The 22,887-nt window shown below is 44.7% G+C and overlaps 1 protein-coding gene across 6 annotated transcripts in view; it reads left to right on the top strand.

Moving 5' to 3' along the window:
• The first annotated feature begins 2,015 nt into the window (after nt 1–2,015).
• Nucleotides 2,016–22,887, top strand: part of CHGB (chromogranin B) — a 57,831-nt gene continuing 36,959 nt past the window's right edge. For 2 of the 6 annotated variants that reach the window (XR_014850642.1, XR_014850641.1), the window contains exon 1: nt 10,103–10,269. Coding sequence is in view for 2 of the 6 variants with exons in the window: in XM_085054377.1 (XP_084910503.1) it covers nt 10,110–10,269 (160 nt within the window). In the remaining 4 variants the exon portion in view is untranslated. Of the gene's footprint in view, nt 2,033–7,238; nt 7,322–8,046; nt 8,161–10,102; nt 10,270–22,887 lie in introns of those variants that run through there. The other 4 variants (XM_085054380.1, XM_085054382.1, XM_085054377.1 and 1 more) reach the window with 3 other exon arrangements.

The raw sequence follows: 22,887 nt of genomic DNA, 5'->3' as shown, positions 1-22,887 counted from the left end.
AGACTAAGAACAGCTCTCTATCTGCAAAGTGCCTTTGCCTTTGGGCAATAAATAAACCTTTGGCCAGAGGCAGGGTCTCTTCTGAATCTGCTCATATGCAGAGCTTAAGGCAATCTTAGGAATATCCAAGGAAGTCAAGGTTGTCTTCAGCTGACTCAGGAATACAGTGTATGAAATCGTGCTCCAGCAGAGCAGAGGTCTTGTGTCTCCTGCCTCAGTGCAAGCCCAAGGCTTCTGTTTTCCTTCTCCCAAGCTTTGTAAGCACTGGGAATGGAAAAGCAGGCTGATCTGCAGCAGTGCCAGCCCTGGAAGCTGCATGGTTCTTCATATTCCTAAAGATGGACTCTCCATACTTGTGGGAGGTCATGGATAAATGCAACTAGAAGGACACCAGCAATGCTACCCCAAAGCCATCAACAAAGGGCTCTGACCTCTTTGAACAAAGAACAAAAATCTTTTTTGGCTTAAATCTTTCAGTAGCAGTGGAGGCTTTTGGAGCTGTGAGGATTGAAGTGGGAGGCAAGAATGACAGTTTGCTGTTCCTTCTGAGGTGGTCATGTAGATTCATTGCACGACAGCATGTTCTCAGTGTTGGTGACACTGAAACAGGGAAGCTCATGTGGATACTCAAAATCCAGCTGAAGGCTGACCAGGCTGAGGGGGAGATCAGTTTATGCAGTAGGATATCACTCTGCCAGGTTTAGCTTTGCTTCCCTCTTGATCTCCAGCCTGGGGAACAATTTCCATTATGCTTCTACTCTGCTGACAGCTCCAAAAATGAAAGCCCAGACCCACTCTCTGACTGCTGAATAGCCCCAAGCAGTGAAGAGAACATTTTTCTTTTGTTCTGGTATAACTGCCAGGCCTTCCAGGGAAACCAGCAGGACTTTGTGAGCATTTCACAGCTCAGGAAAAAGCCCTGTCTTGCCCTGCCTTGTCCTGCCCTGCTCTGCCCTGCTGTGGTGGATTGCTGGAGAATAGCTGGAATCCAACGTCTCTCTGAGCATATTCTTGCCCCTTTCCATGAGCAGCATATCTCTGCAGAGAGCTACAGCTCAACAGTATCCCTCTCATGCAGAAGTACTGATACAAGCCTGACTTTTGGTGGGCTTTCATCCTTTAGCTGTGACTCACACAGAATGCAGGTATTAGAAGTAGACATTTCTTCAACTACCCTTACAGAGAGACCGACTTTACCCAAAAATTATGGGAAAATGTGTAACTGCTCCAAAAACACCCAAAAGCTCCAACTTACCCCACCACAATATATGGAACAGGTAATGAGACTGTCATCGCAAATCAGGAAACTGAATGGGATCAGAATGGAGCCTCCCTTTTAAGTTATAAAGATGCTCTCCTAGTACTGGTGGGCAAAATTAATACCAAAGCCATTGTCAAGTCTATGAGTGAAAACTCAAAGCAAAATTAAAAGCTCATAACTGCAAAAACTAGTTAGAGACTCCCTGAAACAAAAGTGTAGAGCTGCTGAGGGAGCAGATAACACTCTGTGAGAGCAGAGGGTGACTTCCTTCAGCACTATATGACCTCTGGCCTTCAGTTTCACTATTCTTCATCATAACCCCACCTGCAGAGCACCAGCTCTTTCGAGGAAAGACCTGACTCTTTACTTTGCTCTGGCTTCTAGATAAAACAGCGACAGCGTGGATGTGCTCATCTCAAGTTACTTTTGAACTCTTGGATCCAATCAGACAGGTTGATAGGCAATGATCTCAGAGCTGGTGTGCTTGTGGTAGCAAAAGTCTGCTGCTGGATAGGGGAGACACCCTAGCAGTGTAGAAAGCCAATGGGGTGAGCTCAGCTCTTAAAGATTGAAGGTCTTCTAGTGGAGAGAAGTGCATAATTACTGCAATTGACACTTCTTGTACCTCCATGCTATATCAGGCACTGGAAGATCCAGGCAAGAAGCCAGACGGTGACTATTCTCCTGTGACTGTTTACTTCAACTGAGGCTGGAAGCATCTTGTGGAAATTCCCTAAAGGCTCAACAGCATGAGAACATGACATATCCCTGGTGGGTATTTACATGTGTATAGATGGATGAAGGTCCAGCTGTAACAATTTCCATCCAGATCCCAGGAGCACAACTGGAAACTCAGACACATGCTCCCTGCCAGAATTAAAGCAGTCTAGTTGCTGGCTGGTGTGTAGAGTGACTAGAAGCTGAATACACTGTTTATCACTTGCTTCAAGAGTGAAAGGGGATAAACAGCACAGAATAAAGCAATGGTTATAGGGTTATTCTGCCCCAAAGGGAGACTGAGACATGAGCTTAGGTACTCCAAATGTCTCTGCTTTACACGCATTTTTCATCATGACTGCAAAGTGCAGGATTGCCTTGGGCTGCAGCTGTGTCACAGCCAGGCAGAGCAACTGGGATGTGCAAAACTCCTGGGCAGCAGGAATGCAAGGGTGTGGGTGTGCAGACTTAAATAGGAATGCAGTGCAAGAGAAGTCTGGCAGAAGGAAACATGATTCTAGTTAAGACAGACCCAAGTTGTGTTTAGGTGCATCATGAGAGCTGAGTTACAGTGTGCTTCAAGCACACTTGAGTCACAATATTGCTTTTATTTTAGTGAATTGTGATGCAGAAGGGAGGAAATGAGGCCCCACAGGGCCCTAGGTTAGGATCCACAGTGCTAAAATCTTGTTCAGAACAAGAATAATAAAAAGCTTTCATTCAAAGTGGGTTCAAGCAGCAGCAGATGCAAAGGAGATAGCCCAAAAGAGAGGGGAGGTAATATCAATCAAAGAACTAGAAGGCATGCTTCTGCACCCATTCTAGCAGAGGATCTCAAGGGAGAGAGATGGGACTTGGTACAGAAATGTAAGAAGAAAAAATCCTGTTCCTGCTTGTACTGAAATATCCCAAATTTTCACATTGTCAAGCCTTTGCCACAGTAAATTACTTCTTGAAGAGAGAGACAGTTTCTCCTGAAATCACAAAATTCCAAGATACAGTGTTAATACATGAACTGGCTACCATGCTTTCTTGTTTAGTTTAGAAGTGACACCTTAAAAACTCAGATACCAGAAAAAGCAGGTCACAGCCACAGCAAGGGATTCATTTAAAAAAAAATAGAAGTCAATTTGCTGGCACGTGGTACAGCAGAAAATAACATTTGGTCTTTGAAACTTCCTGTACCTCAGGGTGTTGACTGCAGCAAGCAAAGGGCTTAAACCTCTTGTTACTGGAGGAGGAAGCAAAAAGCTTTACTTGTCTTATAGCCAGGGAAGAGAAGGCCAAGAATGTTTTTGATTGCCTGGCTGACCCACTTTTTGTAACGCAGATGACTGCTTGCTGCTCATAAGCTTCATCTGTCTTGAAGAGAAGTGGTTACCAGAGTATTGTTAATGGGGTTGAAGGAACTTGGGAGATGCCTGCTTGACTGTGGGTGAGAAAGACAGGTAGAATAGCTCATATGTTAACCCTAGTGTTAACCAGGAACCTGAATCAGCAATCACTTCTCTGATAGTTCAGTCCAAACTCTGAAAGGCATTAGCCCCACAGTTATTGCTGCTTGGAGATAGTAATGACAAGGAGGGGTATTTCAGTTTAAGTGGCACTGACCCTTTAGAGGGAGGTTTGCTGGTTTGAATGATTGCCTTTGATGTGGATGAACACAAAACACACAATGTCTTTTTATGTGGTCCTGAAAACCTAATTTTAGCAAATTTGGGGGGATTATAATACTCTTACCTGATCAGCTAACACAGATGGATAAATCAATGAATTTTAGCGTAACCAGCCCCTTTTTTTCCCAGGTAGGCAAGTACCACAGGTATGCTAACCTGGGTCTAGCCTTGGGAGGAATCAGGATGGATAATACAGCTTTTAAGGTGTTTTGCCTGTGCAGCTGAGCTGCACTTTTAATGCTGTACTGTGGTGTGCACATAAAGGACATGGCTCTAGGTGAAGGAATGATGATCATGCAGAAAGTTACTTGAGAATGCCAGGTGTCTTAGGTTTTATGAGATAGCAGGGAAAGAGCTTTCCTCACAGCCTTCCTCTGCTTTTTGCTGTTTGCAGTGTTGTCAGCAAACCTCACTGGTCTGGGAGGAGTGGAGATGAGTTTCCAGTTGCTGTTTCTCATCTCGTGGGTTTGAAGAGCTGTTTCTCCCTCATACTGGCCTGAAGCCTAAAAACCCTCATTCCTGGGGTAACCACAAGACGATTTTCCAGAGTAAAGGCCACCAAAACACTGTCTGCAATGCTAGGGGAAAGATTCAGAATGGGAATCTAGGATGGAGCCTAGTCCTCCATCTGTTTTAGTAACAGTGTCTTGAGCAGAGAAGTAAAATGCATGTAAATAATAGATTTAAATATACTGATATTCTTTCTTGCTTTTAATTCTGAGAAAAAAGATCAGTTCATTGTGAGGAGTGAACTCAAAACACTGAAGTATAGGGTACAAACTTTGGCTTAATAATTAATGTTAATCAACAGAAGAATCTTTGTAAATTCAACAGTGTAAAAATCAAGCTCGTTCACGTCTCCTTAGCATCCCTTCAGCCCACTTCCTGGATTAGCTTCTATTCATTCTGCTGCAATTCTGTTTTCATGTACTAAATTAACTTTGAGCTATTGTGTAAGAAAGAAGGAAGTAGGCAGGCTCCCCTGCGGTGTGACAGTGGGAAAGTACTGAAAAGACATGAACTTGCAAGTTCTACTGTTTGTGAAGACAGACTTTTTTTTCCTTCATGTTATGTATTAAGTATTTAAGATGGTAAATTGGCAGATACACATTAGCTTCAATGACATAGAATTGTACAGCTTGTACAGTCTGGCCCTGAGACTGTCAACACTGAAAAATCTCATTGTGACAGAGCTGCAATAGTCAGAAAATGTATTTCTTTTTCCCCAGTTGTGACTCTCAGTAGTCTGATCTTTTGTAAATGTCAAGTGTGGGGTTTAATTCTGAGTTTCCTGGCTCTTGCATGCCTTCCACTTTAACCAGCTTCAGACCTGACTGCTGGTATAGTTTTATCATGTGCTAACATTAAGACACTGATAAAAGGGAGCGTAGTACACACATAGAGACTTGCCCTAAATACTACAGGTAAATTTAATCTTTTTGCTGATAATGCAGTTCATAAAGAATTAAGATTACAATTTGTGGACTACAATGGTAGGGGTGCCAGCACTGCAGGACCTCCTCATTCTGGTGAGGGAGAGGGAAATGAAGTTCAAATATTTGGCTGTCTACCTAGTATGACAAATAGAAATTGGTAAGCTGTGTATGTTTGTTAATAAGTACTACAGTTTCCTTGGCAGTTCTGTTTGCTGGAGCTCCTTGTTTTCCCAGGAGCAAGTGGTGTTCCCCACTGCCAGAGCTTTTCTAGTAGCAGAGACTTGGCGTGATCCAGTGGGCTGAAATCACAGAGACAGCTATTTTCTGGATGCTGTAATATTGCGTGTGCTCCCAGAGCTAAATAAAGCAGATCTGCTGATGTTTTGCATTCCACAGCTCAGCTCCTGTCCCACTCCTTGCAAGGTAAAGAAATGCCAGGGTGCTGCCTTCCTGGTCACAGAACTTCCCAGTGGGATGGGTAGTTCTTGGGAACAGATATGACGGTAGTCCAGCACTAGAGCAGAGTCCAGGTTTAGTTACAGCTCAGGGTGTAGCTAGGTTCACATTCCAACTTGTGTGCCAGGCCTGGCTCGAGAGAGGCTGTAAGGGCAAGGCAGAGTCACTGCTGTGCCTGAAAAATAGATTCAAAGGCTCTCCTTGTGGAGACCTTTCCCAGCTCACCTGGGAGAAAAACAAAGCCCACTTGGCAGCTACGGGACTTCAAATTAATTTTCTTCCTTTTAGTGACTTCCTCCTAAACACATCAGTTTGCCCTCAGTGACTCCTTAAGTCCAAAGGCTCTTGGAAAAAACTCCCAGCTCCCTCCCAGTCTCACTTACAGCACGCGTGCCAAAAAGCACAGCAAGCTCTCCCCTGGCAGCACTTCTTCCCGGCAGGTCAGCCGGCAGCTTTCCTGCCGACTGCCTAGCCAGACGATAACAGGGCGGATCCTTGACCTCTGTCCTGGGATGTCTGGCTGTGCTATGCACACGCTGTCAGGCGGCACTGCACTGTATTCTCTTGGCTGGAAAAGTATCCAGCACGGATCCGCGACACTCCCTGCAGCCCTGTTAAAGAGGGTCAGGATGTCTGTGTCAGTCCCCTGTAAATGTCCTTGTCACCACGCCTGTTGTGGCTGTGGCAGCACACAGCGGTCGTGCCGGGTGCCGAAGTGATGCGGTGCCCCAAACTGGATGTGGTTTGTATCTCGCTTCTCAGCAGGGCTTGCGAAGCTTCCACTCTGCCACCTATTAAAACTCCTCGGTGGGAGCACATGGACGTCCTCGGTGCACATCTCCATGAGCTCCATAAGCCCTCGGAGGAAGGCTCGCAGCCTCCCCACCTGCTTATGTCCCGAGTGGGAACTGTGTTGTTTTTTCCTCAGCCCACTCCGTGATGTTTGCTCCCCGCAGCCCCACGCTCACTCCTGCTCAGGGCTTTTCCAGGCTGCACCTTGGTAGCGGCCAAGCGCTGAGCAACCCGAACAGCACGCCATGTGCCAGGCACGGGATAGTGCCACTGCCTCACCTCACTAAACCCCCTCCCCTCCCAGTTCAGAGTGAAAATCCGAGCCACACGTGCTTTGCGGAAAGCCTAAGTGGAAACACGTTGAACTCCATCCCGCCCCTTCCCACCCGCGGCCCCTCGGGGGCGGGCCTGGGGCTGCGCAGCCGCGCTCGGCGGCCCGGGAAGCTGCTGCCGCCTCTGCTGCGACTGCTCGGGTGTGTGTTATCGCCAGCTCTCCAGGCTCCCCAGCGCCCTGCTCGGGGCCCTCCGGCCGCGCCTGCCCCCAGCGCAGAGTCTTCTGCCCGCTTCTCCTCGCCCTTGGGCGGCCTCGGGGCGGGAGGGCCCTCGCTGGGCCCGGCAGCGGCGTGGAGGGCCCGAGGCGCGGCTGTGCGAGAGCGGCCCGGCCCGGGGCAGCCCCGCCGTGCTTTCGGCTTTCCCCTCATTCTCCCCTTCCCCGAGCTCTGGCGGCTCTTGGGCTGCTGCGGCGGCATTTCCCCTCAGACGGCGGTGAGGGGGTGGGCGCAGCAGCCATGGCGAGGCCGCGGGGTGCTCCGGCTTTGGCCCTCGCCATGCCCTGTGTCGCTCTTTTTGCCCTTCACCGCCAAGAGAGTGCTTTTTGAAATAATGCGTGAATATTGCCTGCAGGAAAAGGGGAAAGAAACGAGGCCGGGAGGAAGAGAAGCCCCTCCCCTGCATCCCCCAAAGCCAGCTGAGCAGGGCAGCCGGTAAGGCCAGTGCCTCGCACCCTTCTGTATCCATCGCATTCTGCATGGATACAGAATATTCTTGCCAAGCAGGCAAGTCTGTGCGGGACAGGCCTTTGGGACATTCGTGGTGGCTGTGCAGTGCCACCGTGTGAGGGTGGCCTGGAAAAAAATCCAGTTTCTCCCTGCAACTCTGTCTGTCGTGGTTGCTCACTGAAAATAATCGAGGTAGTGGCAGAGGAAACAGGATTTGGGTTTTGTGATGCTGTGTCGTACTCTGCAGGGTGGGTTTTGTTTTAAAGCACGTTTTAAAGCACATTTCCTGGCTGAGGTTTGACAAAACAGGCTGTTGATATCAAGACACTGCTAGATAAACCTGTTGGGGAAATACCTGCTCTCCACAGGAGGGAGGGAAGGTTGCCAGCTGTAACTTGCTTCTCTGCTTGATGGGTTTTGAATAAAGAGCCCACCTGGCAGCTTCTTGTAAAGAAAATCATGGCTTCATTTCTGGGATGTACCAGCCTCTTTCCAGGAGGTCTCTGCTGCTATCAAAAGGTTCAAGGGCATAACTAGATGTTTCTGATTCCTACAAAAATCTTTTCCTCTGTACCAGACCCAACAAACAGTGGTATATGAGATGACTGGCTGTTGACTGTGGCTAGCATATGTACTTTGAAAGGTCACCCTGTCCATCTGCCAAATCAGCTGGGGCAAAGCATCTAACTGACCTGTTTGTTTCATTCCAGCAAGTGGGGTTGACAACCCATGAAGAAAGAATAAGGGAATCCTGAAGCAGTAACAGACTGTTTGCTCCTGGACTTTGTCCAAAGGGACTGTTTGCACGTCATTGCTCTTTCCAGGTATGGCACAGAGCTAGCAGTGAATCTCTTATACACCTGAAGGCCCAGGGCTGAGCCTTTTCTCACAAACACCATGAGTTGTGATCTCACCATCAGTTTTGGGGGTAGGACTGCTGTCCTACTGGATTAGTACTTGACTACTAATCCAGAAGAAAACTTTTCTTTTTTAAAAAATTATGTTCTTTCTTTTTTAAGATGCTTTGTTTTACCTAAACGTGAGCAAAACATGGTTGCACATGTTGTTAGTCCTGCTGTGGCAAAACAAGGAAGAGGAGCAGCACAGGCAGTTGGCAGAGACATTCAGGGCCACTGCAGCTGCCATCAATGACAGCCTTAAGTTGCTGTGGTATCACACCAGGCACTCCTCTAGCTGTAATCTGCCACTTGGCCTTGGGGAGGGATAAAATTCATTGAGCTTTTAGTGTGGGGTTTTGGATTTTTAAAATTTTTTTTCCAGTCCAAGGACAGGAATAGGCAGTTTAGTTCTCTAAAATACTTTTGTACTTTATCGTAGCACACATCACAAACACAATATTTGAGGAAAGTTTTTCCTTCTCTGTGTTCCTTATGCACAGATTATTTATATTTTGGTATGTGAAGAGCAATGGAGGAGAAATTTCCTTCTGCAGTGACTGTTGGAGGGAAGAAGGATGTGTACTTTGTTTTGTTTTTAACCTTTCACTTTCTTTTTCTTGAGACCTCTTTGTGAGTGCACAGACTTTGTCCCTCCAAGTCAAGGCTCTTTTCTGGTATCACAGCCAATATCTCCACTCTCCTCATTAGTGAGTTGCTCAGCATTTTGCAAAGGTCAGAGGTGTATCCTAGCTAAAAGTTTACTTAGCACAGAAGCACCTGAGGAATGATGTTTGTATTTTTTAAAATCTGCATGGGGTTATTTATTTTTCAGAACTAATGCCTTCTGGGGATTTCTTTGCCCACTGTGGTTGACACATTCCTTACTGATAATAACCCCAAGACAAGAAGTTGTAGCCTTCTTCATTTTACAGAAAAGAAGATAAATGTGAGCCTGCAGGGTCACAGGCCATAGCCTGACCACCAGATTTGGTTCCTCTATCTTGTCACTCTTTACCAAAACAGAAGGAGCTCCTGCCCCACCAAGTTTTTCACATTTCACTCCTCCTCTGTCCCAGACACTCATGTGACTGTGCTTGGACCTTCTGGACTGGAACACTTTAGTTCCATCCTCTCCAAAAGATAAGCCTATTCACTGTAGCCCTTGATGTGGAGCTGGTGGCACCAACCCTGCCTTGCCCTCCACCACCTAGCTGTGTGTTCTTTCCCTCTGTGGTGGTGGACTGGTTGAGGAAGCTTGGCAGAAGGGTGTTGGGATATGGGGATGCTTCAAGCAAAGCTTTCCAAGGTGCTGTGCACAGGTTGTACAGCACAGCTGCCCTGGTGTCTCCACACCAGGAAGTCTTTGCCATCCCTGTAAGATTGAGGCTACCAAGTTTTAAGATGGTTTTTACTTTCTGCTAGTGGACATAGCCTGGAGGAGTGAGTTTAACTTGAGGCTTGTAGCAACATCAGTGGAAAAGAACCCTCTAGAACATGCTTCCTTTTAAATGGTACACACAGGATACCCTGAAGAGAATATACTCCATGGCTTCCTAGTTTTGGGGCCTGAGTTTGTACTTGCTGGGAAGCCTCTAAGAAAGCCAGATTTATTGTGGACTCTTAGTTATCATACCTAAGGCTGAGGGCTGTTACTGTTTGCTGTTCCTTCTTTACATCTTTAAATTTGTTTTTAATTTCTTAATTGAAGTATGATTGTACTTCAATCATACAGCTCCTCTCAACTCAGTTGAGAGGAACAGCTCCTCTCAACTCATAAAGCAGTACAAAAATGCCAGATCATCTGTGTTGACTTCTGCTTAGATTTTCATGCTCTAAAAACCCAGCTGAGTCTCATTTATGTCTGCAGTGGGACCATGGAAGGAAAGGAGACGTCACCAAGTCACACCTCAGAGAGCAGTGTTTTGGACCTCCCCTCTGTTTGTGACCTAGCAGAGCACTTTCTGCCTCCACACAGCTCTGAAAACAGCGAGGAGCTTTATCCTTCTGGGGATGTTTTTCCCTCTCCAGCCACAGGTAACAGCTTCTGCTTCTCCACATGCTCTTTAGCCAGTGCTTCATCTGTGTAGGCAGTATGTCATTTGACTGAGTCACTGCAGGCTGCTACTGGTGCATCTGCCTGTCATAAAACACAGCTTACCAGAGCTACAGTCTGCTCCAGCTTGACAGATACAATGGGAACTGTGGGTTGATGGGACACAGGAGAGGAGCTCAGAGGATGCTGTCAGCTGCTAACATTCTGCAACACTCTTCATATTTCATGTGTCCTTAGAAGGACAACTAACAGAGTAGTCCTTCAGACATCAGTAGTAAATACTGTCTTAAATTACCGTAGTCTGTAGGAAGAGTTTTTAAACTTTTCCTTATGTTTTTCATGTGCTCATCACTAGCTCAGGATGTGGCCTCGTTACCCCATTACTTTAATAATAATAAGTGAATCTTTGCTTGTGCTAATGAGAATAGTGTGGTGAGGACTCCTTCAGTTCAACTCTTGTGAGATAGCAGTTTTCTTCACTTGAAAGAAGACTGGTTTCTGCAGAAGTAGCATTTTAGGTCAGCCACTACTCCAGATTCTTGGGAGTAATGGTATGTCTGAGAAGATAAGGTACAGGTGGCAAGAAATGTGAAATCAAAATTTGCTGGCCCAGTGGCACTTGTTACCATACATTCATGCTAGCTAGAATGAAAGTTTTAGTAATTATATTTAATATTGTGGGGGGAAATAAATTCTGCAGCAAATGATGTGTGGAGAGGATTTGTCTAGACACCTGAGCAGGTGAAACATCACTGACAACATTTCTGGTTGCTTTAGAATCTTGAGTAGTGCAAAAGTATGGTTTGGCTCCTTTTCTTAGTCTAAAGTGGTTTTCTGTGGCCTGCTTCCAAGAAATTAGCTTGAAATTCAACAGGTGAGTTCCTTTCAGTGGGAATTTCACTATTTTCATGTAAAACAGGTAGGCAGTGGGATCTACCAACTGATGTCACTCAGCTGATGTTGACTGCTTGCCTGTGCAGTTGCCTTCAGCTCTAGGTGTGGGACATGCAGAACTGTAATGAAATCTGCCAACAGCAGAGACCAAGCCTTGCTTTGGTTTTGTTGTGCAGGCCAGGAAGTCACATGTCTTTTGTTAATAATGATGGGAATCTTCTGCTGTTAGCCTCTGCTTTAAACCACAGCATGTATCACATTCCATGATCCATGTTGCACTAGCAATAGTGTGTCTGGCGGGAGGTTTTGCTTTATTTTGGTGCATAAGATAGTGACCACCACTACAAGGAATGTCCTGAGCAAGCCTGTTTCACTGTCATGGGAGAGGAGGATGGGGAAGTTCCTGTGATAGTGAGACAGCCTGGAAGGCATTTGTCTACTCAGGTTTCACAAGCCCTGTGTCGCAGGTATGAAGCAATTGTGGGAGCTGTGAGGCAGTTCCTGGGATGTGTTGCTCAAACACCATTTAGTGTGGCTCAGGGCAGCTTGCCTTGATTGCTCTGTTGAATGGGACAAATGGAATAACTGCATGACCACTTGGCAGTCCTGGGAATGTCTGAGGCTTAGTGGGAACAACATCTGCGGAAATGACAGCAGCGGGCAAGTTGTTTGTGGTGCACTGCGTGGAATATGCAGCTGAAGCTCAGCACCAAGGTATGCTGAGAGGCCACATCCTGCCTCCTTGCTGTCCCCAACATGCCCTGATGTCAGTGTGGATTCCAGTTGTGCTGAGGAGGGCAGATTAGGCCCATGAACCCTTTCTTTCCTGGCTCGTAGAGACTGCTTACAACTGAAACCACTTGGCAATAACTGTGGGATGCTCCCTGTGCTCCTGCTAGTGAAATAACACAAGTGTCACAGCATGACCAATTCATGCTCTGAACATCTCAGTTCTTTTCTCCTCATAACAACCTCAAACCAATACACAGACTCATTTAAACTCTCTCTTTTGATGCAACTTCAGTGTTCCAAGCCATTGGTTTTGGTCACTGTGGCAGAAGAGAGACAGGAGGATGGTTTTAAAAACAGTCTGCCTGTGTCACATACTTTTGGAAAAGCAAGTTCTGTCAAATGTATCTTGGGAAAAGAAGCTCTTTTGCTTTTTTGTTTTGTTGTGAGACATTGAGAGCTGCTGCTGTGACACTGTGTAAGTGAGGAGAGTGGGAGTGGCTGTAGGCTGCACCACCACACCATGACCAGAACATTGCAGATGGATGAGGATCTTCCTTAGTGATTCAGAAGCATTTCCAAAAGGCCATTAGCTTTTGGGGAATGTGACAGCTTCCTTAGGAATGAAACAGACTGACAGGACAGGCTGTGTTTTCTGCCATCTGCCACATGAACTGGACCAAGACTGACTAAAGTACCACACCACCAGTGCCTCAGGAGCTGGAAATGGTCATGGGCATATTCCTAGTGCCTGAGTCACCAGTAGCAGGTCTTATGAGTCTCGAGATGCTCCATCCCTTTTCATAGCAGAAGGTAGTATCCATTAGCCATGAAAACAGGGCCTTCTGAAAGCAGGCATCCCTAGGCAAGAAAGCAGTTGTCCTGTAGAAATACTACTAAATCTCTTAAATTGCTTATGAATGAGTGGTTTTATGATTTGTGTGGGAATGAGGGTTCTGCTCTTGCAACAAGCATTCATACTTCTAGCTTATTGTCATTGGGTTCAAGTGGTGATACACTGGGAAAATTAAATGGGATCAGTGAGCCCTTCAGCGTGTTTCACCTTTTTTTATCCCATACTGGAAAATAATTTTAAAATATTAGTTGTTGACCATTTTTCTAATCTGCATCACTCAGTTGAACAGTAAAGCAGGAGCACCTTACTCCGTCCTCTGGATTAAAGAAAGTTGCCAGCAAAAGTTCTTACTTGGCAGGCACCACTCAGGTGTATGTGGGAAAGCCTTGAATTATTTGGATTAATATTTCATAGGAAGCTAATAAAGCTTGTTTCCAAAGAAATAAATCACTGGCAATGTGACTTTTCCTGTAGGGCACTGAGCCACAGCATACTGGGGACAGTGGAAAAATACTATTTACCAGGAAAAATTGCAACCTAAAAAAGTGTTAGAGAACAGATTTGCTCTACAAACTGATAGAGCATAGGGCTCTGCCTATGCTCTGTGGTCAGGCAGAATTTGGGTTTGCCAGTGCAGTTCTGGAGGAATTCTGCTAAATTTGGAGGCAGTGTTTGAGAGTTCAGCTATGGAACCATGCTGGGGAGACTGTCTGTCTGAAGCAGGGGCAAAGCTCAGTCCCAACTCCCTTCATGGCCTTTCCTAGGGCTAGTTATACTGGGAAGATGGATCTCCCTGATTGTCCTGTAACCTCTGCCTTCGTTGCTTTTTCTCTGTAATGAAAAGTAATGGAAAAGCTGTGTCCTTAGGAAAAGGGATGGGTAGACAGGGTCACCCAGGGGAAGGAAATGAGGTGTCACAGGAACAGAGAAAATAAAAGGATGACAGTAGGAGAGAGAGGATGATACTGGAGAAATGGGGTGGTGAAGGAAGACAGAGTTTCCTGTGGGCTTGAAGAGACTTGCAAGTATCTAAAAGCTGGCTAGCTTTTTTTAAAAAAAACAAAATTAATTAAAGCCAGCTTGGGAGGATAGAGGTGTTCAACCTTTGCCTTTCCAGAAGTTCTACTTCCGTTCCTGCAGTTTGTTTCAAGTTTGAGCCCAGGCTAACTTGCTTTAGTTATTTTCCATGGACTTCCCTGACCTCTGTAGTGCAGTGGGAGTCCCAGGCTGCTCCTGACTGTGCTTATTATTCCTGGTTGATCCTTAGTGTTGGTACACAGGTGGCCAAGTGAAAAGTCAGTTCAGGAAACTGGCTGAGTTTTCTGGGCAGCCATGTGGATATTTGTGTGCATGAAGTGGGGACAGTTTGTCTTCTGGCAGCAGCACAGGTACTGCCAAGATCCAGCACTCTGTAACGTGTCTTGGCTTTCACATGGGGTCACAGCCTTTCCAGGATGGTGGTTTCTGAAAAATGTAGTGTTGCTCTATTAGTTTATTCTCTCTTGTGGGTAGCCAGGCTGTAGGTTCTCTCTGATCTGTTGTGGGGTCTTGTAGGCTTTATTCAAAAGCACATCCTGAGAGCTTGGGGAAAATGGAATGGACCATTGCTCTGGAGACTCTCTGGCTTCAGGTGAATCAGTGAGCCTGGGCCATGGCACTGCTACTGAACTTGCCACTCAAATCATGAGGAGATCTGATCACAAGATTATCTCAATTTTAGAGTAAGAGGTATGATTTTTTTGACTGTTCAGTTGCTTTCTGGGTTTTCAGTCAACCAACCATCTATGTTAAAACAAAGCAGAGATTTTCAACCTGTTAACACAGCTGTCAGTTCTATGGAAATTGGCATTCCTCTGAAAAAAAATGCTACCTATTTCCAGTGAATTTACATGCCTGGTTTTGCAGTGGGGTGTTGTGTCTTATTAGCAACTGAGGAGTGATGCTGTTGTTGGTACATGTGTTCTGACTTGTCCTGAAATGCTCTCTCCTTTCCACTCGGTCCTCTGGCCTGTCAAGAGTTGCTTAATGTGTTTTGCAGAAGTGGGTTTGTGTTTACTGAAGAGCTCTGGCATGCCTTGTGCTTTTCCTGTATGGGAGTTGCTCACAAGTGTTGACGTAGAGGCTGAAAATGAAAGGAGTGAGTTTTGTCACGTCAGCAGCAACCTTTCAGTGCTGATTCTTGCTGGTGGTGCTGAGAGGTTCAGTTCAGCCCAGAACTCAGTGCTCATTGCTTGGTATAGAAAGTGCAGCTTAGCTGTCTGAGTTACAACTGCTACCTAAAGTTGCCAAATTTACAAAATGGCTTTTTTTATCTGGCTAAAGACCTTTGTATATGGCCTCTTTAAGAGGTCTGAGTAACTCTGTAAATCCAAAATGTGTGTGATATTTTAAATCACTTCCAGACTGAGCCAAAGCTGAACTAAAAAGGGCTCATACATGCACTCCAGGCTGCCATGGTTAGATACAGAAATTTCTGATAGTCTCCCTTTGCCTAAAAGATGTAGATCATATTGAGAATATTTTACTTTTTGGTTTGCTCTGAAGGTGAAGGGGAGTGTGGTGTTCCAAGGTGCTTTGTGATATGAAGTCTCCTCTCACTGCTGGAAGTTAACATTCAAACTCACTTCAGTTTGAACTGTGGTCCCAAATAGCATCAGAATTAATTGTTTTTTTTAAACCAGTGAATTGGTGTGAAATCGATGAAGCACGGTGCTTAAGTGCCTTGGCCTTGATGAAGATCATGGTCCCTGTTTTGGGAATTGATGGATTTTTACCGGTTTTGGTTTGTTTCCTGCTGCCCTCTAGTGCTCACTGTTAATCGTTTCTGATTGCACCAGCCTGGCGTGCTTAGAACTTAGAGGGCTGGTGGGTTTTTTAAGTGATGATTTTTTAATCAAGTACACTTGCAAGTATGACCAAAATTCTAGATTTTTCCTAGACTCGAGTCATGTCAAGAGGAAAAAGAAAGATAAAATGTTTCGAATGCTATTAGTTTTGTGTAGCTGGTGTGATCCAGTGGGGCAGTGGACTTGAAGTCGTGCAGCTCCACTGAAGTTATGGACAGGCACTTAGGTGGGTGATTCCATAGTTCTGGTGAGTTTGGCATCAGGAACTCTCCAAGCATCTTTTTGTGGCCCAGTTGTGTTGGATACTGGATGAAAATGCAAGGTTGGATTTATGCAAAGAGTACAGGGAAACTGCACAGCACATGGAATAAAGCAATGGGCACCACAGGGTCACTGAAGGTCATTTAGATCTTTTGTAAGGTTATTTTTCAGGGATGTGCTACATAAACTATCCAGACAAGAATAAATCCTAGAAGAGCAAAAGGCAGTGCTTTATTCCTCACAGCCTGAGGAAGAAAACTAGTCCTTTTTTTAGGAGAATTAGAGCACTGTGCATACATCAGTAAGGGAAAAAACTGAGACATGTGCCTTGCCTTTTAGACTTTAATGCTTGAGAGTACCTCTGTGTTCTATGAAAGTGAACAGTTTGTACTAAACTATTAGTAATTAGAAATCAGCTACAGAGAAGATGCTTCAGTGACAGAGACAAAGAGCTGTACTTATGCACTGAAGTTGTCTGAGAGGATTCTCTGGCTCTCTGCATAAAGGGGAGCTTGGGAGTTGGTCTCTTGGGAAGGAGAATTTGTTTTGCTTCTTACTACCCTGCTCTGATTTTGATTGGTAATAATTTAATTTCCCCAGGCTTAGTCTACCATGATGGTATTCAGTGAGTGATCTCTCCCTGTCCTTATTTCAGCTGTGAACTTTTTGTTGAATTTCCTCCCTCCTGTGGAGTTGTGGAGGGGAGTGTGGCCTTGGGGGCATCCAGCAGGGTCACACCATCAGTGCCAGGCAGTGGGACCGGTGAGGTACATAGGGTTCTGTCTGGCCACAGCTGGGTCTTTTAATATCACCTTGCCCTGTCCCTGGGGTGGAAGAGTCCCTGTGGGCCATTTCTTCCTTACCTTTATCTGAAGTGTCATTCCAGCCTGGGCTTTCAGTTCTCTCATCACAGCTGTCAGTGTTTGTCCGTTGCTGTGACCTAATCTAATTCAGACTGCAGTAATGTCATTATGGCATTTGTTCCTTAGGTAGCTGTGAGGCACCTTTGTACATGTTTATGCCAATGCTGTTTTATCTTACCAGGCCAGTGCTGTTTTGTCTTGCCAGTGAGCATTAATCTTTCAAATAAGAAGGAATTAAATCCTGTAAATAAATGTCAAGAATTTGTTCAATGGGCAAGAATGGACAAAAGTTTGTTCAGTTCTTTATGAATCATTTTTCATCCTCTGAAGTGCAGATGTGGAGTTCTTTCAGATGAAAAATTATAATTGGGAACAGAAGCTGTTCAAATATGTGTTTTACAGGGGCGTAATAAACAAATTCAGCCATCATTTGCAACCGCTGATGCTATTAAATCTTATGAGAACAAACAACAATTTCTAAACTAGTACAAGAAGACCTCAGGACTTCTTCCTGACCAAGACACAGACTGACATCAGGCTGGGATGGGGGTGTCTTTGGGAAGCCAGATACTACTGGCTCTGTGAAGACGCAAAATACAATGCAGACATGGCTGAAAAGCTGCTTCTTGCATGAGTTCCTCCTTAATGGGTGCTTCCCTGGGCTTCCCCGTTCCTTAAATATTTGTTTATCACATATGTAGTGCAAAGTTTCTTCTGTGCTTGAAGCTGCTTTTGCAGTCCTACTCAGCTTTTTTGAAACAATGATCTCTGTTCCATGCCCCTGGAAGTCATCAGTGGGTGTGGGTTTATCCTGGAGCAGCTGGATGCTGGATGTTGGCACTCATCTGATGCTGCTGGAGGCAGCAGAGTGGTTACTGAATAGTCACCCTGTAAAACAAAGGTTCACCTGGGATGGCTGTTTTTACTACATTGAACTCCAATTGAAACAAATTTGCCTCTAAATTGTCTTTAGGTGGGCTCCAGCATTTTTAGGGAAAGACTGTGTTAGCAGGTCAGTGTGGCATCTCGGTAGCCAGCATGAGACCCATGGCACAAGAGAATATTTCAGCAAGTGAATATCATTCCTTGTTAGTCCCTCCAGAGCATGACTCCAGAATGCACTAGTGGCCATGGCAGCAGTTTCACACCCTGGGGTTGGGGCTTTTCCATTTTTCTGTGTATGGCTGCAGGGGATATACTGAGTGCTGCAAGCCAGGAGGTCTGACTTGCTACAGGCAGGTAGATCAGAGATTCTTGTTTTCCTGGGGCAGTTATTTTGGTGCAAAGCTGTAGAGGAAATTCTTCCAGTTCCATTCTTTTCCAAATGAGATAAATGCCTTGTTTGGACTCACCAGTGCCATCTTGCCCAGGGACTGCTTTTACCACCTGCTTCTCACTCAAGTGCTGGCTTTGAGCCATGTCGCAATCAGATTTGAAAGGACAGGCTGATCTTGTAGAGATCCTTATCTGCTTCTGCTCCTCTGTTCCTTTTAGCATTACTGTGGCTCTGTGCAAAGGTGCTGAAGTGCCAATAGAAAGGATATGGGTTGAATGGAAGTGCAGGATTCAACAAAGGGAAGGTGGAAATTGTCAGCTTGAGGGAGAGGTCAGAAATCCCCTGCAAAATGGGTTTTGTTGTTTAATCACCAGCTGATAGGTTTTGGTTAACTTTGTCATTATTTTGCAGCTCAAGAGCTCTGGGAACAGTCAGATGTAACTGTGGGGGTGGGAGGGTATGGGAAGATGGATAGCAATGACATCTCAATTGATGCAGACTATATTCTGCATGCATTTGTGAGCTCTTTACCCATCATCTTGGGTTACCATGTTAGCTTTAATACCTTTCTTCTTTTTCAGGCAAGTGGCATTTTTGTGTGCTGAATTTCTAGGTGTTTCTTACCATTGAGAAGTGACTATTGATTAGGGTATTTGTGCTGTGTTGTGTCCAGGTGTCCATAAAGTATTTCACCAAGCAGTGTGCAGAGTGCAAGGAAAATGTCCCCTGCTTTCCTGCTGTAGTGGTGAATTAGTGTGCACTTGTGTCTAAACAAGGATAATATGAACCAGATTTCAATGTCTGTGTGAACAGTCAGTGCTCAATGTTTGAAACGTCGAGAGGCAAACAAAGAATTTCACTTTAGTACTGTGGAGAAAAAAGGTTTGGTTTCCTTTAAAAAAAAAAAAAAAGAGCACAGAACCTTTAGGATGTGTAATTTGCTTTAAAACTGTGCAAAGAGTTTGTGTTAAAAGAGAGTTACACAAGGGACAGACCACAGTGCAGAGTGGGAGCACAGAGGTGTTGGACTATGGCTCCTGCAGACTCTTCTGTTGAGTGTCCACGTTAGACTTGTGCCATTTTTCATTCTGCTTTTAAGGAAAAGAGGCATCTTTTGTAGGAAGCTTTTTCAATGAAAGTCCCAATTTTCCTTAACAGCTGGAGAAGAGAAGCTACAAAGCAATCCTGAGGCCTGTAAGCCAGGGTAGTCATTTTTCTAACAAAGTGCTACAATAATGCAGTAATAGCAGCTGTGAGACATTCTCCTGTGTGAATGAATTGTTCTATTTACTTTGGAGAGCTGAAACACCTCCACAAAATGCTTTATTTTTTCTTGGGGAGAAATGAAAGTACATGCCATGAATCCTTAAGTAATTGAAATAACTGTGGAAAGCTGCAGAGGGTTGTGGCTGTTCTTGTTACCTGGACACATGTTCATGGCATCTTTTTATCAACATTAGATTTTGTGTGGGACTTCCAAGATGTTTTATTTCTTATATAATAGAGTTGCTCTTTGCATCTTGGTATTATGGTCTTGTTGTAGTGGAGATGATTCAAGAATGACCCAAGATCATTGGGTATCTGTGTTGAGATTTTGTTGTGTCATTTATCAGATTGACCTGTCCTGATAACAGAACACCTTGGAGGATCCTAATTTTGCCCACCAGTGATCATTTATGCACAGTCTGACTTTTTTGTTTTCACTGGAAAGCTTTCCTTACATTTACCTATCCATCATTCAAATATTTTTTTCAGATGTAGCCAGTGATTGTGTGGTAGAAAAATCATCTGGAGTTTATTGGACCCAAAAGGCTCTGCACTGGCAGTTGTTGAAGTACAGCAACAGAAAACAAGATACATCTGCCCTGTTTGCTATGGTCTCTTATTGCCTCTGAATTTATTCCCTGAATTTGAAGCTTCTTTAGGAGCTGCTGTGAATTGGCAACAGAAAAACACATTTCAGGGAATCCTCTGTGCCTGGTGGCAGGGAGGAGAACAAAAAAGTGCTACTAGTGCTGTTTAAATGCTAAGCTGCATTCCTTGCTGTGCTCCCAGGATGCTGCTTAGTGCAGAGGCCAGACTTGCTGCTGAGAAAGGATGCAGATTGTTCCCACTCAGTTTTGCTGTGGCACATTTGGAGTAAGCTGAGCAGGAAGCCGTGGGCAGAATGCCTCTGTTCCAGAGAAATGCCTGGTTTCACTGGAAGTCACTGGAATTCCACACTCTGTTCTGAGTAGAGCTCAGGGTGGATCCAGTGCCTGCAGTGTTGCAGAGGATGCTCCATAGCTGTGCTGAGGATGTGGGACTTAGCACTGCTGCCTGCCCTTGCCATCTTCTGATTGCAGGTCCTTTTTCTCTGCAGTGATGTGGCCTGGATTCACCACAAGACTGTGGAGTTTTTTCTGGATTTGTGTGTAGTTATTTAGTTCCTGCCTTTACATTCATATACTACTCTCAAATGTCTCCTGGCTTCCTCTCTGTGGCATCTGGTTTGTGCCACACCACATGGATTGAGTCCAGTTGAAATATTTCTAAAGCCTTAGAGCTCAGACTCCTATCATTACTTACCTATGGGTCATCTGGAACTGAATTTAAATTAGTTCTGTCTTAATTCAAGCTTCATTTTTCTTGTTTCTTTCTCTGGTTTACTTCACTGAGCTCACTGGTGTGCAGCTGATGAGGCTGCAGCATAAAAAATAGTGAGTCATAGCCCCTTAGTAGCAGACTGCAAGTATAAGATAGAGCACACATCATCAGCCACAATATTTTTTGAAACAAAACAACACAGGCCAGTGATTCAGCATCAGTGTGGGCTGTAGTACATGAAGTTTTGTCCTGGAGCCCTCCTGTGTCTGATTTCTTCCTTCATTTCATGAGTTTGACAATCCCCCACCCCACTGCCCTCCCTGCTTTGTGTTTCATGCTGTAGATTCCATAGTAGCTGAGCCTCTTGGCTGCCTTATGCATGCACATCTCTATGCCTATGAAATCTCCTCCCAGACAGATGGGATGCTGTCAGGCTGAGCAGTGCTGCTGCCTTTCTGAGCATCCATGCTAAGGGTTTCTCTGTGAAGGGTGGCAGGCAGCTGGTTATTTATTGCTGCAATAAGCACTGGCAAGTAAGTGACAACATTTTATACTATGTGCTACTTGCTGTTCTTTTCAGCTTGCCGAGGGATTTCTGGCCATGCTCTGTTTATGTTCACTCTGGGTAGAGGTGAACACAAGTGGTAGCTTGAGTTTTGCAAGTTCACTGTATTTTATTAACAAAGCACTGCTTATGTTAGAGGGGTTTTTGTATTCCAAAACTTGTTTGGGTTTTTGAAGAAGGTAAGTCCTTTGTGTTCCTGCCTTTCATAAGTGCCTACAGACTGTTCTGTAGAGCTCTAAGTAATAACATGGTGCATGTTAGTACTAAAGGAGGTCCCAGCTTTGTACAGACTGCAGTGCCTGACAGGAAAAGTTTTGGGGTTTTGTGTGGGGGGGCTTTGTGTTCTTTTTTTCGTTAGTTTGTTGGGTTTGTTTGGTTTGTTTGGCTTTTTTTTAATCTGAAAATACGAAACAAAAACAACCAGAGAGAGTAAGCATGGGAAAACAGGTACACTATAATGTCTTTTGGATGAATGGAGGCTTTAGTACTTTCACAGTGGTCTGGTTTATGTGTATTTCTATCTCAAAGAATGATGCAAACCATTTTTTTTTCTATTTCTAAAATTAAATTTAAACCAGTAATGATCTCAAGAGGAATCTGATTGTTGATTCTGTGTCTGTTGGAAGACAAGGAAAAGGACAAGCAGTAGAATCAAAATCAGGCACTTTCACACAGCAGGTAATTAGATTATAAAATTCAATGCAACAGGAAATCATTGAGGCTCAGAGCTTAGCAGTGAAGGAAAGGGAACTATGCACTGATTTATATAATAAGAGCAAGATCAGTCAATGGTTTTTGCTGATACAAAAGGTGCTGAGATATTGAATACAAAGGATGGCGTTTCAAGGCTTTTACTAATCACTAATTTCAAGTGTCAGATCACACCTACATATCACCACCACAACACTGCCACCTAGAACAGCCCCCATGTGGAGGGAGCATGCTAGGCTAGAAACTGATCTGATCATGCCTGGCACCTCCTTCCTTTCCCCTTTAGAAAAGAGTATTCCTGCTCTGCAGGTGCAAAGCTGATACCAGTGCTGCTGCAGGTACAACTCCTGCCTTCACTAATCTGTACCTCTTAAGCACTTGTTACTTGAAAATAAATCCTTGGATAGCATGCCCAAAAGCAGAAGCAGACTGTTGGAATGGAGAAGCAGGCAAGGCAGAGTTGAAGGAGGGCACAGACTTTCTGGGGTCCATGGCTTAGTTTATAATTGTGTATGAGTAAATTTTACAGTGGTATTTTACTTTGTTAATGAATAACTTACAGATAGCATACATCCAAAATACAGTAACTTGTACAGAGCTAAGGAATACTCCTCCTTAATATGCTGATCTAGTGCCTAGCCTGAGTCCCTCTGTACTATTCATAACACAAACTTACTTTGAATTCAATGATTTAAGCAGTTATTGTCTATTAAGATTGCAAAGAAATGTATCATCTCTACTCCTGGTCATGGTGCAGCACAAGTGGGATCTGTTTCATGATATTTTACAATTCAGCAGCAGTTTCTTGAAAGGGTGAACTTTCTGCTGAAGTGCTGAATTGAAGCAGAACCTGATTTACAGAGCAACCATCTGCAATCTCCCTGCTGAATTTAACATTGCTCTACATTGCTGCTTCTCTGGATGTCTAATGAGGTTATTTCTAGGTTAATTTTTCTCCTGATGCAGTCTTAATTAAAATATAATGAAGGCAGCAGAAGTCACAAAATAAAAT

This window comes from Lichenostomus cassidix, chromosome 3 (genome assembly GCF_008360975.1).
Source record: "Lichenostomus cassidix isolate B80296 chromosome 3, HeHo_3.0, whole genome shotgun sequence".
Taxonomy (NCBI): Eukaryota; Metazoa; Chordata; class Aves; order Passeriformes; family Meliphagidae; genus Lichenostomus; species Lichenostomus cassidix.
This window is presented reverse-complemented; position numbering and strand designations above follow the sequence as displayed.